Source organism: Hyla sarda, chromosome 3 (assembly GCF_029499605.1).
Source record: "Hyla sarda isolate aHylSar1 chromosome 3, aHylSar1.hap1, whole genome shotgun sequence".
Lineage (NCBI taxonomy): Eukaryota > Metazoa > Chordata > Amphibia > Anura > Hylidae > Hyla > Hyla sarda.
This window is the reverse complement of record NC_079191.1, coordinates 303,451,862-303,466,301: the sequence shown is the minus strand read 5'-3', so window position 1 is coordinate 303,466,301 and position 14,440 is coordinate 303,451,862. Positions and strand designations below refer to the sequence as shown.

General features: G+C 45.1%; 1 protein-coding gene across 1 annotated transcript in view; it reads left to right on the top strand.

Moving 5' to 3' along the window:
* The window catches only part of CEBPZ (CCAAT enhancer binding protein zeta), a 104,455-nt gene extending 93,173 nt beyond the window's left edge, over positions 1-11,282 (top strand). Inside the window, exon 16 of the mRNA XM_056566969.1 lies at positions 11,141-11,282. Within this exon, the coding sequence (XP_056422944.1) occupies positions 11,141-11,265 (125 nt within the window). The 3' untranslated portion in view covers positions 11,266-11,282. The remainder of the gene's footprint in view (positions 1-11,140) is intronic.
* Positions 11,283-14,440: the final 3,158 nt, after the last annotated feature.

Here is a 14,440-nt window from a genome sequence, read left to right as displayed (position 1 = left end):
CAAGCACCCCAGACAAAAATGAATTTACCCTGGCATTTCCTATTCTTATACGCCATATGAGAAAAGGGGATGACTGCATTAACTAAGGCCCTCCATTGGGATAAGGTAGGTAGGCGTGGGTCCATCCATTTGAGCGCAGCCGCCTTCCTGGCCAAGAACATTGTTTCCCGCAGGAAAGTGCGGGTATGATGTGTCCATACCTCTTTGTTCAGCACACCGAAGAGGCAGACCGGCGGATCGGGTGGAGGTGAGCGTTGCACCAGGCCGGCTAAAATTTGAAGGACTTCCCACCAAAAGGCCGCACCCTGAGGGCACGCCCATATGAGATGCCAGAAATCAGCTCTAGCAGCACCACAACGGTGGCACGCATCCGAGTCAGAGCGACCCATTCTAAACAATCTAGTGGGGGTAATGTAACTATAATGAATCATATTTAATTGAATCAACTGATTATTGGCAGCTGGGCATACCAGCATATGGGAAGACAAAAGTGGAAGTGGAAGAAGGTGCTAGGAGAGGACTGGGTAAGGCAAACCAAACAAGGGAAGGAGAACATGGGAAAGGAAAAAAAGACCACCGAGGAAGGAGCCGGGTAGATGAAGGGAGGATAGACCAGATAGAGGAAAAGGGATCAGAGGCACAGTCCAAGGCATTAAATCAAAACACCAAAGGTCAGGGGCAAGCAACCCATACCCTGATAGAATACCACTCAAGGTCAGCTAAACCCTGACCCCCCCCCCCAACAAGGTGGCAGAGCAGCAAATATAACTTTACCCCAGGGCAGTGACAATATTACCCCCCAGGGAAAGTTCCGTTAAATAACTGGAAAATCCACGTCCTCTTGCGAATTGCTTCTGGATGGAAAGTCTCGGATCATGGGGCAGGGGATGGGAAACAGAAGGGAAGGAGTACAACCGAGTCCACAGGTAGGAGATGCAGGAGTTAGGGGGATCCACAGGCATGGGATAGGGCATGGGGGGAGGGGGGCATATATGTCCATGGTGAAAAGGAGTACAGCAAAGCGTCCATGGTGGTTCAACCTTGGGGGGGGGGGGGGGGGACAAGGAGATCCCCGTACCCCCTCAGGAGATCAGGCACGCCCCAGGGAAAAGGCAGGGACAGGGGAGAGTACAGGGATAATAAGAGGGGGAAGGGGGGGGGAGGGGAAGGCAGTGGGAATGGAGAGGCGCACCAGCCGAGGCCATTGTGAGTCATGCAGCCCCCATCAGTTGGAAGGGCTCGTCCAGTAGATCGCTGAGGGCCACGGGCAGGTGGGTAGAAAAATATGCGTACCACACAGGAGCAAGTCAGGCATGGAGACATACTGTAGCTGTTGCGACCACTCATAGCTCACAGGAAAGACCGTAGAGTCACCTTCATCCGCTTCCTGAGGTGTAGAGAAGAATACAGCCGGATAGGCTATGGAATAGGGGACACCTCTCTCCCGCAGCCGTGACTTAATGGAGGTGAAGGAGGCCCTTTTGCGTTGCAGGTAGAATAAGAAGTCTGGAAATATGGAGACCTTGTTGCTTTTCACAGTGATCTCAGGCAATCTCTTTGCGGAGCGGAGGTTCAGGTCTTGATCATTGTAGTTAAGGAAGCGGGCCAACAGTGGATGAGGAGGGGCTCCCAGTACCGGAGGTCTAGAGGGCACACGGTGTGCACGTTCCACCGCATAAGCTGAGGAGAAGTTCACCTCCGGAAAGAGCTCCTTAATCCAGGCCTCCACGAAGGCCCCAGGGTTCTGGCCCTCCGCCCGCTCAGGTAAGCCGATCACCCGGATGTTATACCGGCGGATAGAGAGGAGCGAACTTACAGTAAATTCGATTCGTCACAAACTTTTCGGCTCGGCAGTTGATGACATATCCTGCATGAATTAGTTCAGCTTTCAGGAGTTCCGGTGGGCTGGAAAAGATGGATATAGTCCTAGGAAGGAGTCTCTTAGGACTGTATCCACCTTTTACAGGCCACGGGAGCACCTGAAAGCTGAACTAATTTATGCAGGATAAGTCATCAATTACCGCATCGAGAAGTTTGTGACGAATCGAATTTACTGTAAGTTCGCTCATCTCTACCGGCGGAGTCTGTTTTTGAGGTCGTCGTTCTTTTGCCTGGCGACCTCCAGTTGTTCCTGTACCATGTGAAGAGTGGGGGGTAGTGGAGCCATGGTGTCCTCCACCGTGGAGATGCGGTGCTCAGCCTCCGTCACCCTGTCTCGAAGATTCTGGAGATCATGCCGCAGGAGACCCACATCCACCCTGATCTCCATCTTCCCAGTAAGCGATGTTCGGCAGGCCTGTATGGCCATGAGAAGAGTCTCGCTCACCTCCTGCAGCGTGAGTTCCGGGTGGTCTGAGCCCACTTCTATAGAAGAGGTGTCCATGCCCTCAGCATCTGAGGTGGAAGCCCGTGCGCCAGCCTGCCCGGCGCCATCTTGCTTTTCAAAGTCTCTGAGCTTTTCAACAGCAGAGCGGTCCTTATTCTTGTTCGGGTCCACTTCAGGGGCCATCGCTCGTGTCCGGAGACGAGTTAAGTGTCCGGGACTCCAGGATTCAGGTCAGGCTAAGGAAAATGCAGGTTCTGAGTGGGAGCGCTTACAACGTGCGACCGCTCATCTCAACTGCCAGGCCACGCCCCTCTTTTCACGTCTAACTTTAGCGAAAATTTTTCAAACACCAGTGAGTTTCAAAGTTAGAAAAATGCTACATTTTAAAAATTTTCTTTACATTTTGGATACTTTCACCAAGAAATGATGCAAGTATTGACGAAAATGTACCACTAACATAAAAGTAGAATATGTCTTGAAAAAACTGTCTCTGAATCATCAAATTCATAAGTTAAAGCATCCCAGAGTTAATGCTTAAAGTGACAGAGGTCAGATTTGCAGAAAACGGCTGCGTCCTTAACCCCTTAAGGACACATGACGTTCTCATACGTCTCCATTTCCGAGTCCTTAAGGACACATGACGTATGAGAACGTCATGTGTTTTACCGGCCCCCCGCAACCATCTGGAGCGGAGCCGGTGCCCGATGCCTGCTGAAATAGTTCAGCAGGCATCGGGGCATATCGCCCAGGGGGGTCATGATGACCCCCCATGTCGGCGATGGCCACAGATCGCTGGACAATTCAGTCCAGCGATCTGCGGCGGATTCCGGGTCAATCGGGTCTCCAGTGACCCGGAATTATTGGCTGATCGGGGCCGTCAGAGACGGCCCCGAACAGCCAGAGCCTGCAGGGGTGAGGTGGCACTGGTGCCACCTCACGATCGCCCTGATTCGTCGGCCGGATTACCGGCCGACCAATCAGGGCGCCTGCTGCGGGTGTCACTCCCGCAACCCGCTCCGCCCCTCTTCCGGAGGACATGAGCGGGTGCGGGACGTGCACCCCGGGTGCTGGGGACCCCGATCCTCGGCACCCCTGTTGGGATCGGGGCCCCAGGAGCAGCGGCGGCGACGACGAGGGACTGACCTGTGCGGCGAGGATCGTTGGAGGTGAGTGACAGCCTCCTGCTGTTGCTTAGCAACAGCTCCCAGCATGCAAAAAGGGCATGCTGGGAGCTGTAGTTATGCAACAGCAGGAGGCAGACCACCACAACTCCCAGCATTCCCTTATGGGCATGCTGGGACTTGTAGTTTTGCAACAGCTGGAGGCACATTCTTTCTATGGAAAAGTGTACCTTCAGCTGTTGTATAACTACAACTCCCAGCTTGCACAATCAGCTAAAGTGCATGCTGGGAGTTGTAGTGGTGCATCTGGTGGTTGCATAACTACAACTCCCAGCATGCCCGTTGGCTGTCGGTGACTGCTGAGAGTTGTAGTTTTGCAACAGCTGAAGGCACACTGAGTTAAGTAGGAAACCAGTGTGTCTCCAGCTGTTGCATAACTACAATCCCCAGCATCCCCAGCCAAATTAGTATGCCTCCAGCTGTTGCATAACTACAAGACCCAGCATGCCCTTCCGCTGTCCGTACATGCTGGGGGTTGTAGCTTTTGCAACAGCTGAAGGCACACTGGTTGCAAAACACTGAGTTTGTTGCCAAACTCGGTGTTTCACAACTAGTGTGCCTCCAGCTGTTGCAAAACTACAACTCCCAGCATGCACTGATAGACCGTACATGCTGGGAGTTGTAGTTTTGCAACAGCTGGATGTTCCTCCCCCCCCCCCCCCCCAATGTGAATGTACAGGGTACACTCACATGGGCGGAGGATTACAGTAAGTATCCGGCTGCAAGTTTGAGGTGCGGCAAAATTTCTGCGGCAGCTCAAACTGCCAGCGAGAAACTACTGTGAACCCCCGCCCATGCGACTGTACCCTAAAAACACTACACTACACTAACACACAATAAAATAAAAAGTAAAAAACACTACGTATACACATACCCCTACACAGCACCCCTCCCCAATAAAAATGAAAAACGTCTGGTACGCCACTGTTTCCAAAACGGAGCCTCCAGCGGTTGCAAAACTACAACTCCCAGCATGCACTGATAGACCGTACAAGCTGGGAGTTGTAGTTTTGCAACAGCTGGATTGCCTAACAAATTTTGGGGGGTATTTTCTGCTATTACCCTTTTTAAAATTGTAAAAATGGTATGCCATGTGTTTTTTTTTTTTTGCTGTCCTGGCACCATAGGGGCTTCCTAACTGCGGCATGCCCCCAGAGCAAAATTCGCTTTCAAAAAGCCAAATGTGACTCCTTCTCTTCTGAGACCTGTAGTGCGCCAGCAGAGCACTTTTCACCCCCATATGGGGTGTTTTCTGAATCGGGAGAAATTGGGCTTCAAATTTTGGGGGGTATTTTCTGCTATTACCCTTTTTAAAAATGTAAAATTTTTGGGAAACCAAGCATTTTAGGTAAAAAATATATATATTTTTTTTACATATGCAAAAGTCGTGAATCACCTGTAGGGTATTAAGGTTCACTTTACCCCTTGTTACGTTCCCTGAGGGGTCTAGTTTCCAAAATGGTATGCCATGTGTTTTTTTTTTTTTTGCTGTCCTGGCACCATAGGGGCTTCCTAAATGCGGCATGCCCCCCAAAAACCATTTGTCGCTCCTTCCCTTCTGAGCCCTCTACTGCGCCCGCTGAAAAATTAACATAGACATATGAGGTATGTGCTTACTCGAGAGAAATTGGGTTTCAAATACAAGTAAAAATGTTCTCCTTTTTACCCCTTGCAAAAATTCAAAAATTGGGTCTACAAGAACATGCGAGTGTAAAAAATGAAGATTTAGAATTTTCTCCTTCACTTTGCTGCTATTCCTGTGAAACACCTAAAGGGTTAATACACTTACTGAGTGTCATTTTGAATACTTTGGGGGATGTAATTTTTATAATGGGGTCTTTTATGGGGTATTTCTAATATGAAGACCCTTCAAATCCACTTGAAAACTAAACTGGTCCCTGAAAAATAGTGAGTTTGAAAATTTTGTGAAAAATTTCAAAATTGCTGCTGAACTTTGAAGCCCTCTGGTGTCTTCCAAAAGTAAAAACTCCTAAATTTTATGATGCAAACATAAAGTAGACATATTGTATATGTGAACCCCAAAAAAATATATTTTGAATATCCATTTTCTTTACAAGCAGAGAGCTTCAAAGTTAGAAAAATGCTAAATTTTCATTTTTTTCATCAAATTTGGGGGTTTTTCACCAAGAAAGGATGCAAGTTACCATAAAATTTTACCACTAAGTTAAAGTAGAATATGTCACGAAAAAACAATCTCGGAATCAGAATGATAACTAAAAGCATTCCAGAGTTATTAATGTTTAAAGTGACAGTGGTCAGAATTGCAAAAAACGCTCCGGTCCTTAAGGTGTAAAATGGCCTGGTCCTTAAGGGGTTAAGGTCAAAATGGGCTGCGTCTTTAAGGGATTAATCGTATTGACCCACAGAATAAAGTAAACATGTCCCTTTTACCTTAAGGTATACAGCCTAAAAACCAAACCCTCCAAATTTAGCAAAATTGCAGTTTTATCAATTTCCCCACACAAATAATTTTTTTTTTGATTGCGCCATACATTTCATGGTAAAATGAAAGGTGTCATTACAAACTGATACTGGTCCCACAAAAAACAAGCCTTGATATGGGTCTGTGAATGAAAAAGTTATGGTTCTTAGAAGGTGAGAAGGAAAAAACAAAATTAAATTTTCTGTGTCCTTAAGGCCAAAATGGGCTGTGTCCTTAAGGGGTTAAATCCCCTTATGATTGGATGCACCTGTCTCTAAAAGTCAAAGCTTGAAGAAGTACTCAGGTGATAAACAAGTTGGGGAAATAATGTTTTCACATGAACTGGTGCCAGAAAATTATACAGATTTGTAAATTACTTCTATTTAAAAATCTTAAACTTTCCGATACCTCTCAGCTGCTATATACTCCAGAGGAAGTTGTGTAGTTCTTTCCAGTCTGACCACAGGGCTGTCTGCTGACACCTCTATACGTGTCATGAACTGTCCAAAACAGGAGAGGTTTGCTATGGGGATTTGCTTGCACTCTGGACAGTTCCTGACACGGACAATGGTAGCAGCAGAGAGCACTTTGGTCAGACTGGAAAAAATTCCACCACCTTCTGTAGAGCATACAGCAGCTGGAAGTACTGGCAGGCTTTAACAGAAGTAATTTACAAATTGGTTAGAAAACATTTACAGTTGGTTAGAAAACATTTGTTTTCCTTCAGAGTACCCCTTTAAAAGTTTTTTATTTTTTTTTTATTTTTTTTTATTATAAATAAACCTTGGATAAACAGTGTTCAGAAATACATATTTTTAGGGTACTGTGTATAAGTTTCAAGAAGCTGTTTAACCCCTTAAGGACCCGGCCATTTTACACCGTAGGACCCGGCCATTTTTTTGAACATCTGACCACTGTCACTTTAAACATTAATAACTCTGGAATGCTTTTAGTAGTCATTCTGATTCAGAGATTGCTTTTTCGTGACATATTCTACTTTAACATAGTGGTAAAATGTTGTGGTAACTTGCATCCTTTCATGGTGAAAAATCCCAAAATTTGATGAAAAATTTTAAAATGTTGCATTTTTCTAACTTTGAAGCTCTCTGCTTGTAAGGAAAATGGATATTCCAAATAAAAAATTTTTTTATTCACATATACAATATGTCTACTTTATGTTTGCATCATAAAATTGATGAGTTTTTACTTTTGGAAGACACCAGAGGGCTTCAAAGTTCAGCAGCAATTTTCCAATTTTTCACAAAATTTTCAAACTCACTATTTTTCAGGGACCAGTTCAGGTTTGAAGTGGATTTGAAGAGTCTTCTTATTAGAAATACCCCACAAATGACCCCATTATAAAAACTGCACCCCTCAAAGTATTCAAAATGACATTCAGTCAGCATTTTAACCCTTTAGGTATTTCACAGGAATAGCAGCAAAGTGAAGGAGAAAATTCACAATCTTCATTTTTTAAACTTGCATGTTCTTGTAGACCCAATTTTTTTAATTTTTACAAGGGGTAAAAGGAGAAAATTTATACTTATATTTGTAGCCCACTTTCTCTCGATTAAGCATATACCTCATATGTCTATGTAAAGTGTTCGGCGGGCGCAGTAGAGGGAAGCGAAGGGGATTTTGGAGAGTACGTTTTTCTGAAATGGTTTTTGGGGGGCATGTTGCATTTAGGAAGCCCCTATGGTGCCAGAACAGAAAAAAAAACACATGGCATACCATTTTGGAAACTAGACCCCTTAAGGATCGTAACAAGGAATTAAGTGAGCCTTAATACCCCATAGGTGTTTCACAACTTTTGCATATGTAAAAAAAAAAAAAAAAAATTCCACTAAAATGTGTATTTCCCCTCAAATTTCACATTTTTGCAAGGGTTAATAGCAGAAAAGACCCCCCCAAAATTTGTAACCCCATCTCTTCTGAGTATGGTGGTACCCCATAAGTTGACCTGAAGTGCACTACGGGAGAACTACAATGCTCAGAAGAGAATATTGGGCTTTTTGAAAGCAAATTTTGCTTGGGGGGCATGTCGCATTTAGGAAGCCCCTATGGTGCCAGGACAGAAAATCCCAATCTCTTCTGAGTGTCCTCTTCACACAGCTCTGCCTGCTGACTGAACTCAGCGAGCGCGCAGAGCTGCGTGAGGGGACCGTTAACCCCTCCTCTGCTGCACTGCTATTGGCCGACGATCGCCGGCATTGCTGGGGCGGTGACCGCTCCCCAGCAACTGGAGGTGATTGGCGGTGTTTCGTACACCGCTGATCACCTTCCTTTTCCAGGTCATCGGGTCACAAGTGATCCGAATCGCCGCAGATCGCGGACGTGAATTCGTCCGCGATCTGCACCGATCGCCGACATGCGAGGGTCCCGGGACCCCCCTCGGCAATTGCACGGCATGCCTACTGAACGATATCAGTAGGCATGCCGTTCCGATCTCCGCCCGGCGGAGACCGGAAAACGCAAGGGCGTATGGATACGCCCTGGGTCCTTAAGAGGTTAAGTACTACTAGTTGATCTATGATGTATGAACCAGCATAGGAATGTATACATGTAGGGTCCACATATGATACATATAAAATACATAGTTTGGGTTTAAAAAAGGCACACATCCAGTTTAGCCACTTTCCTTACCTATAGGGAACTTTTTTTTTCTTTCTATTAACTCCAAATTTCAAAATAAATTCCTTCCCAATAATCTGGTAACTAACTAGCAACATTTTAACACTCCAAAAATGTGTGAAGGCATATTCTGAATTCTTGTAGCAATCTTGTAGTGAATATGCCATGGCTACTTTCCCTGGCAGAATGTTTCGTAGTCTCAATCCTTTTACAGTAAAGAATCACCTTCTGTGTTTATGAAGAAGCCTTCTTTCCTCTAGAAAGAAAGCTCCCTTGTTATAGATACAGTCCTTGGTATAAAGAGATCATGCGAGTTCTCAATTGACCTTTTTTTTAAAATATTTTTACATATTTAAGTAACCCCTCAGATGTGTTTTCTTTTTTTTTCTTTTAACTACCGTATTTATCGGCGTATAACACGCACTTTTAAAACTTAAATTTAAGGCAAAAAGTCTGCGTGTTATACGCTGATTAGTCCTCTGGTCACCGATTTAAAGCGGCCGCAGCAGCGGCTGCTTGTTAAGTATTAACAGCACGGCTGTGGTTACTTTAAATCAGTGACCAGCGGCATCTCCTCCCCGCACTGTCACTTGTTTTCTCCCACACTATCCACAGGTACTGGTGTGGTGGATAGTGCGGGAGACACTGAGCCCTACCTTGTCCGGATCTACCCTACCCAGCGTCTCCCGCACTATCCGCCACACCAGTTCCTGTGGATAGTGCGGGAGAAAACAAGTGAGTTTCACTTTTCATTCCCCCTTTTCCCTACCTCCCCCCCTCCCTCCCTCATTATTCCCCCTTCTCCCTACCTCCCCCCTCCCTCATTATTCCCCCTTTTGCCTGCTTTTTATAGATTTGTCCATTTTCCTTACCTGTCTGCGCATCGGCAGGTCAGGCGGGGGGGGGGGGGGGGGGATCTTGTGGGTTGCGGTCAGTGAAGCTGATGAGTGACTTCCTCTGTCTGCTTCTCTGCGCGGCATCACGGATCTCACTTTTCATTTCCTGTAGTCGCCGCCGAAAAGTGAGATCTGTGGTGGCGCGCAGAGAAGCCGGCAAGTCACTCATCAGCTTCACTGACCGCAGCCCGCAAGACACCCCCTCCCCCGCCTGACCTGACCTGCCGAAGTGCAGACAGGTAAGGAAAGGGGAAGAGTGGTCTTCAACCTGCGGACCTCCAGATGTTGCAACCTGCGGACCTCCAGATGTTGGCTGTCCGGGCATGCTGGGAGTTGTAGTTTTGCAACATCTGGAGTTCCGCAGGTTGAAGACCACTGGGGGGGATGATGCGACGGTAAATGATGAGGGGGGGAATAATGGGGGGATGAGACAGGGGGAAATGATGAGGGGGGGTGATGAGACAGGGTGGGGGATGATGAGGGGGAAATGATGGGGACATGAGACAGGGTGTGGGGGATAATGATGGGGGGGCATGATGAGACAGGGTGGGGGGCATGATGAGACAGGGTGGGGGGATGATGAGGGGGGAATGATGGGAGAACATGAGACAGGGTGGGGGATGATGGGGGGACATGATGAGACAGGGGGAAATGATAAGGGGGGGAATGATGGGGGACATGATGAGACGGGGAAATAAGGGATGGATGATGGGGGGGATGATGAGACAGGGTGGGGGGATGATGAGACAGGGGGAAATGATGGTGGGGGAGGCACTAAATGCTTAATGTCTTAGTGGTGGTCTATGACAGGGGGAAATGATGAGACATGGGGGGGGGTGGCGATGAGAGGGGTGTGGCACAGGGACTGATAAAAGGGAAGGAATGATGTGGCACTGGAGGGAACGGGACCAAACTGAGGTGCAGAAGAAAACGAAGTTGAGGTGATGATGTGGCATTTAGTCCAAGTCATTTATTTTACATTTAATTTTTTTACTTAAATTTCCCTGTTAAAATGGGGGTGCGTGTTATACGCCAATAAATACGGTAGTTAGCCGTAATTCAGCTTTAATTTTTCTAGGTGTTGTAATACATCCATTGTATTTATTACTCTTGTTCTCTCTTTAATTTAGCATTGTTATCTTTTATTTCATAAGTACTGTTTCCATTTTGTTATCTCAGGTTCAGCCACATTTTTAATAAAAACACTTAAAGAAAAACTGACAGGCTGTCATCCCTTACTTCAATCTTTGGAGAGTTATTGCAGTTTAATTTTCTCTTCCTATTGTGCTGCTGTGCAATGGAGGCGGGAAGCCAGCTCGCTGAGCTCCCCTGCCTCCTTAATAATCCCTGCCCCTGTGGTGACTATGGTAATTTCTTCACTAGCCTGCCAGAGGTGAGCGCACTACTCTCTGAAAACATTAGCATATTCATCACAGGCGCCGCCTCCGCTGCACACAGCAGTACAATAGGAATAGAGGATTAAACTGTTATCACTCTGCAACTACTCCACAGATTAAGGTGTTGTTCCAGTGCTATTCGCCCGCGCTATAACTGAGTAGATTGGGTTTAGTGTGTGTGAACGGCCTGTCAGTTTATCTTTAAAAAAAAAAAAAAAACTTACTGCTGACATTTTTATTAAATATTTTATTTTTCCTGCTAGGTATTAAGCAACTCAAGTGGGAGGCAGAACGAGACAACTGGGTTCACAACAGAGATGCCCAAAACATCATCAAGAAAAAAAGAAAATTTAAGCAGACAAAATTAAATAGAAAAAGACAGAAATAAAAAAAATATATATTTTTGTGGTGGTACTGGTATATATTGTATATTTCACATTTTTTTATTTTATGCATTAAATCAGTTGTGAAAAAAATTATGCACTTTTTTTTCCCCCCCGATCTAACAGATTAATTTGATTATCTTGCAAGCTACGTGACTAGATGAAAATGCATTCCCAATTAACAAGGTTATTAATTTTGGGCAGAGTTTCCACTGCACAAGCTAAATTAAGAAGCTTCATTCTTTTTATTATAATTTACTAGTCGTAAAGGATGAAGTTGGAAACATGCTGCAGTTTGCGCCAGGGCTAAGGCCTGTGCAAATGAAATATTTAAAATGGGGATTGTTCATTCACATGTGATGTCAAGTAACTGAACAAGTTTTATTTATTTTTTTCTTCATTTATTAAAAAAAATACATACAATTGCAAACTGCATATATTAGTCAGTCTTTCATAAACAATTCATTTAGTAAAAAAAAAAACATACAATTGCAAATACTTTTACTCGTTATGCACTAAAATACACAAAATAAACGTGATTTTAAGTGTAGTAAAATGTAGGTAATAAATTACCTTCCATATAAACGTAATATAGACAACTGTTAGTCATAGATTTCTCATTGCTCATAGTCATATAGATAGTCAGTCACTATCTGAATCAATGCGTTTCCACATATAGCCCGACGCATTTTTGACAATAAGTCAAATGTCTTCCTCAGGGGCATGAAAGGAGACGGTAACCTACATAAGATATAGATTGCATGTACTTAATAGCAAAGAGATACTTATATATATCATGAACAAAAACCCAAGTGGCTGATACAGTAGCGACCTAGGTTGAACATTAATGTGCACAAAAGTCTATTGGCACATTAAGCACTAGGTGAGCAGGAGTCTCCTCATGTGGTCCGGTCTGTAGACCCTGAAATAAAAACACATATAGCAAATGTAGTGAGGCTCGCTCGTTATCCCCTAAAACCTGTTGAAAGAAGAGTGGGAATCTTACTCACTGTTAGGCTTCTGCGTCCATGCTCGTCTCATGCGCAAACCTTCAATGGCGGGGAGCCGTGCAGTTGTGCCAGCTACTGTGCGCACGAGTGAGCTAGAGTGGCGTCTAAGCTCATATCCGCTTCCGGAGAGGCAGGCGGCGCTCCGTGGTGACATGTCCCCCAGCTGACACCATAGTGGGAGGCACGTCACTCGCTCTCAGTAAGCGATGCGAGCGGACTGAGCTCTGTTAACTCTAACACTGCCGGATCGGACATTTAGTATTACAGCCACAAAGGGCTGTTAGATACACCACTGCTTAAAGGAGTTTTATAAAGGCAGGTCTCCAAACATACTATTTGCAGGGTAAAGTACCCTCAATGTAGAAGCTTTGGGATGGTACTGGCTATTAGTGCATATCCATAATTATAGAGGTAATACACATTAGTTTTTCAGACAATTACATAGTTACATAGTACACAATAAACCCATAAAAATGTATTCCCATATTCCCACCATTGGGAAAATGGTAGACTGAAAAGGACATGAAGGAGGAAGGCAGCGGGGAGGGTGCAGGATGACATACAAGATAGATCGGCCCCTCCTCCTCAGAAAGTGTTGGAGGTAATGAGGTCGACAGTAGGGTAAATGGGAACCCATACCAGGGAGCAGGAGGGTAATAGATATTTTTAGGGCGGCCATCCCGCCCAGGTTTAGGGAATTAGTCTAGTTTACATCTAGGTGACATTAGGCTCCCTAGGCCCCTATCTATTACCCTCCTGCTCTCTGGTAGGGGTTCCCATTTACCCTACTGTTGACTTCATTACCTCCAACACTTTCTGAGGAGGAGGGGCTGATCTATCTTGTATGTCATCCTGCACCCTCCCCGCTGCCTTCCTCCTTCATGTCCTACTGCATGCGCCTTTTCAGTCTACCATTTTCCCAATGGTGGATATATGGGAATACATTTTTATGGGTTTATCGTCTGAAAAACTAATGTGTATTACCTCTATAATTATGGATATGCACTAATAGCCAGTACCATCCTATAGCTTCTACATTGAGGGTACATTACCCTGCAAATAGTATGTTTGGAGACATGCCTTTATAAAAACCCCGTTAAGCAGTGGTGTATCTAACAGCCCTTTGTGGCTGTAATACTAAATGTCAGATCCGGTGTTAGAGCGTTAGAGTTAATAGAGCTCCGTCTGCTCGCAGCACTTACTGCGAGCAAATGACGTGCCTCCCACTACAGCGCCAGCTGGGGGACGCGTCACCACGGAGCTCCGTCTGCCGCTCCGGAAGCGGATATGAGCTCAGACGCTGCTCTAGCTCACTCGTGAGCACAGTAGCCGACACAACTGCATGGCTCCCCGCCATTGTGGGTTTGCGCATGAGACTAGTGTGGACGCAGAAACCTAACAGTGAGTAAGATCCCCACTCTTCTTTCCACAGGTTTTAGGGGATGACTAGCGAGCCTCACTACATTTGCTATGTGTTTTTATTTCAGGGTCTACAGACCGGACCACATGAGGCGACTCCTGCTCACCTAGTGCTTATTGTGCCAATAGACTTTTGGGCACATTAATGTTCAACCTAGGTCGCTACTGTATCAGCCACTTGGGTTTTTGTTCATGATATATATCTCTTTGCTATTAAGTACATGCAATAATCTATATCTTATATAGGTCACTGTCTCCTTTCATGCCCCTGAGGAAGACATTTGACTTATTGTTAGAAACGCGTCGGGCTATATAAGGAGACCCATTGATTCAGATAGTGACTATCTGTATGACTATGAGCAATGAGAAATCTGACTTTAACAGTGGTCTATATTGCGTCGAATGGAAGGTAATTTATTACCTACATTTTTCTACACTTACACTCACGTTTATTTTGTGTGTTTTAGTGCATAACGAGTAGAAGCTACGTTTTAATTCACTCCCCCATATTCTTTTGCATTTATTGAGACTGGGAGCACTGAATATGAAAGGTGATTAGATACCTGATTTATCTATTATTTTCTACCTATTGCTTTTTAGCAATAATAGCTTGTGACATATAATGCTCAGGACATGGTTTGCTAGGACACCAACTGTGGAAACATGGAAGCTTCCTGATAAAATTAAAAGCTAAGATATTTTCAGGTTTAATGTTACCTCTTGACTTAAGCGATTAAAAATTTCCCACCCA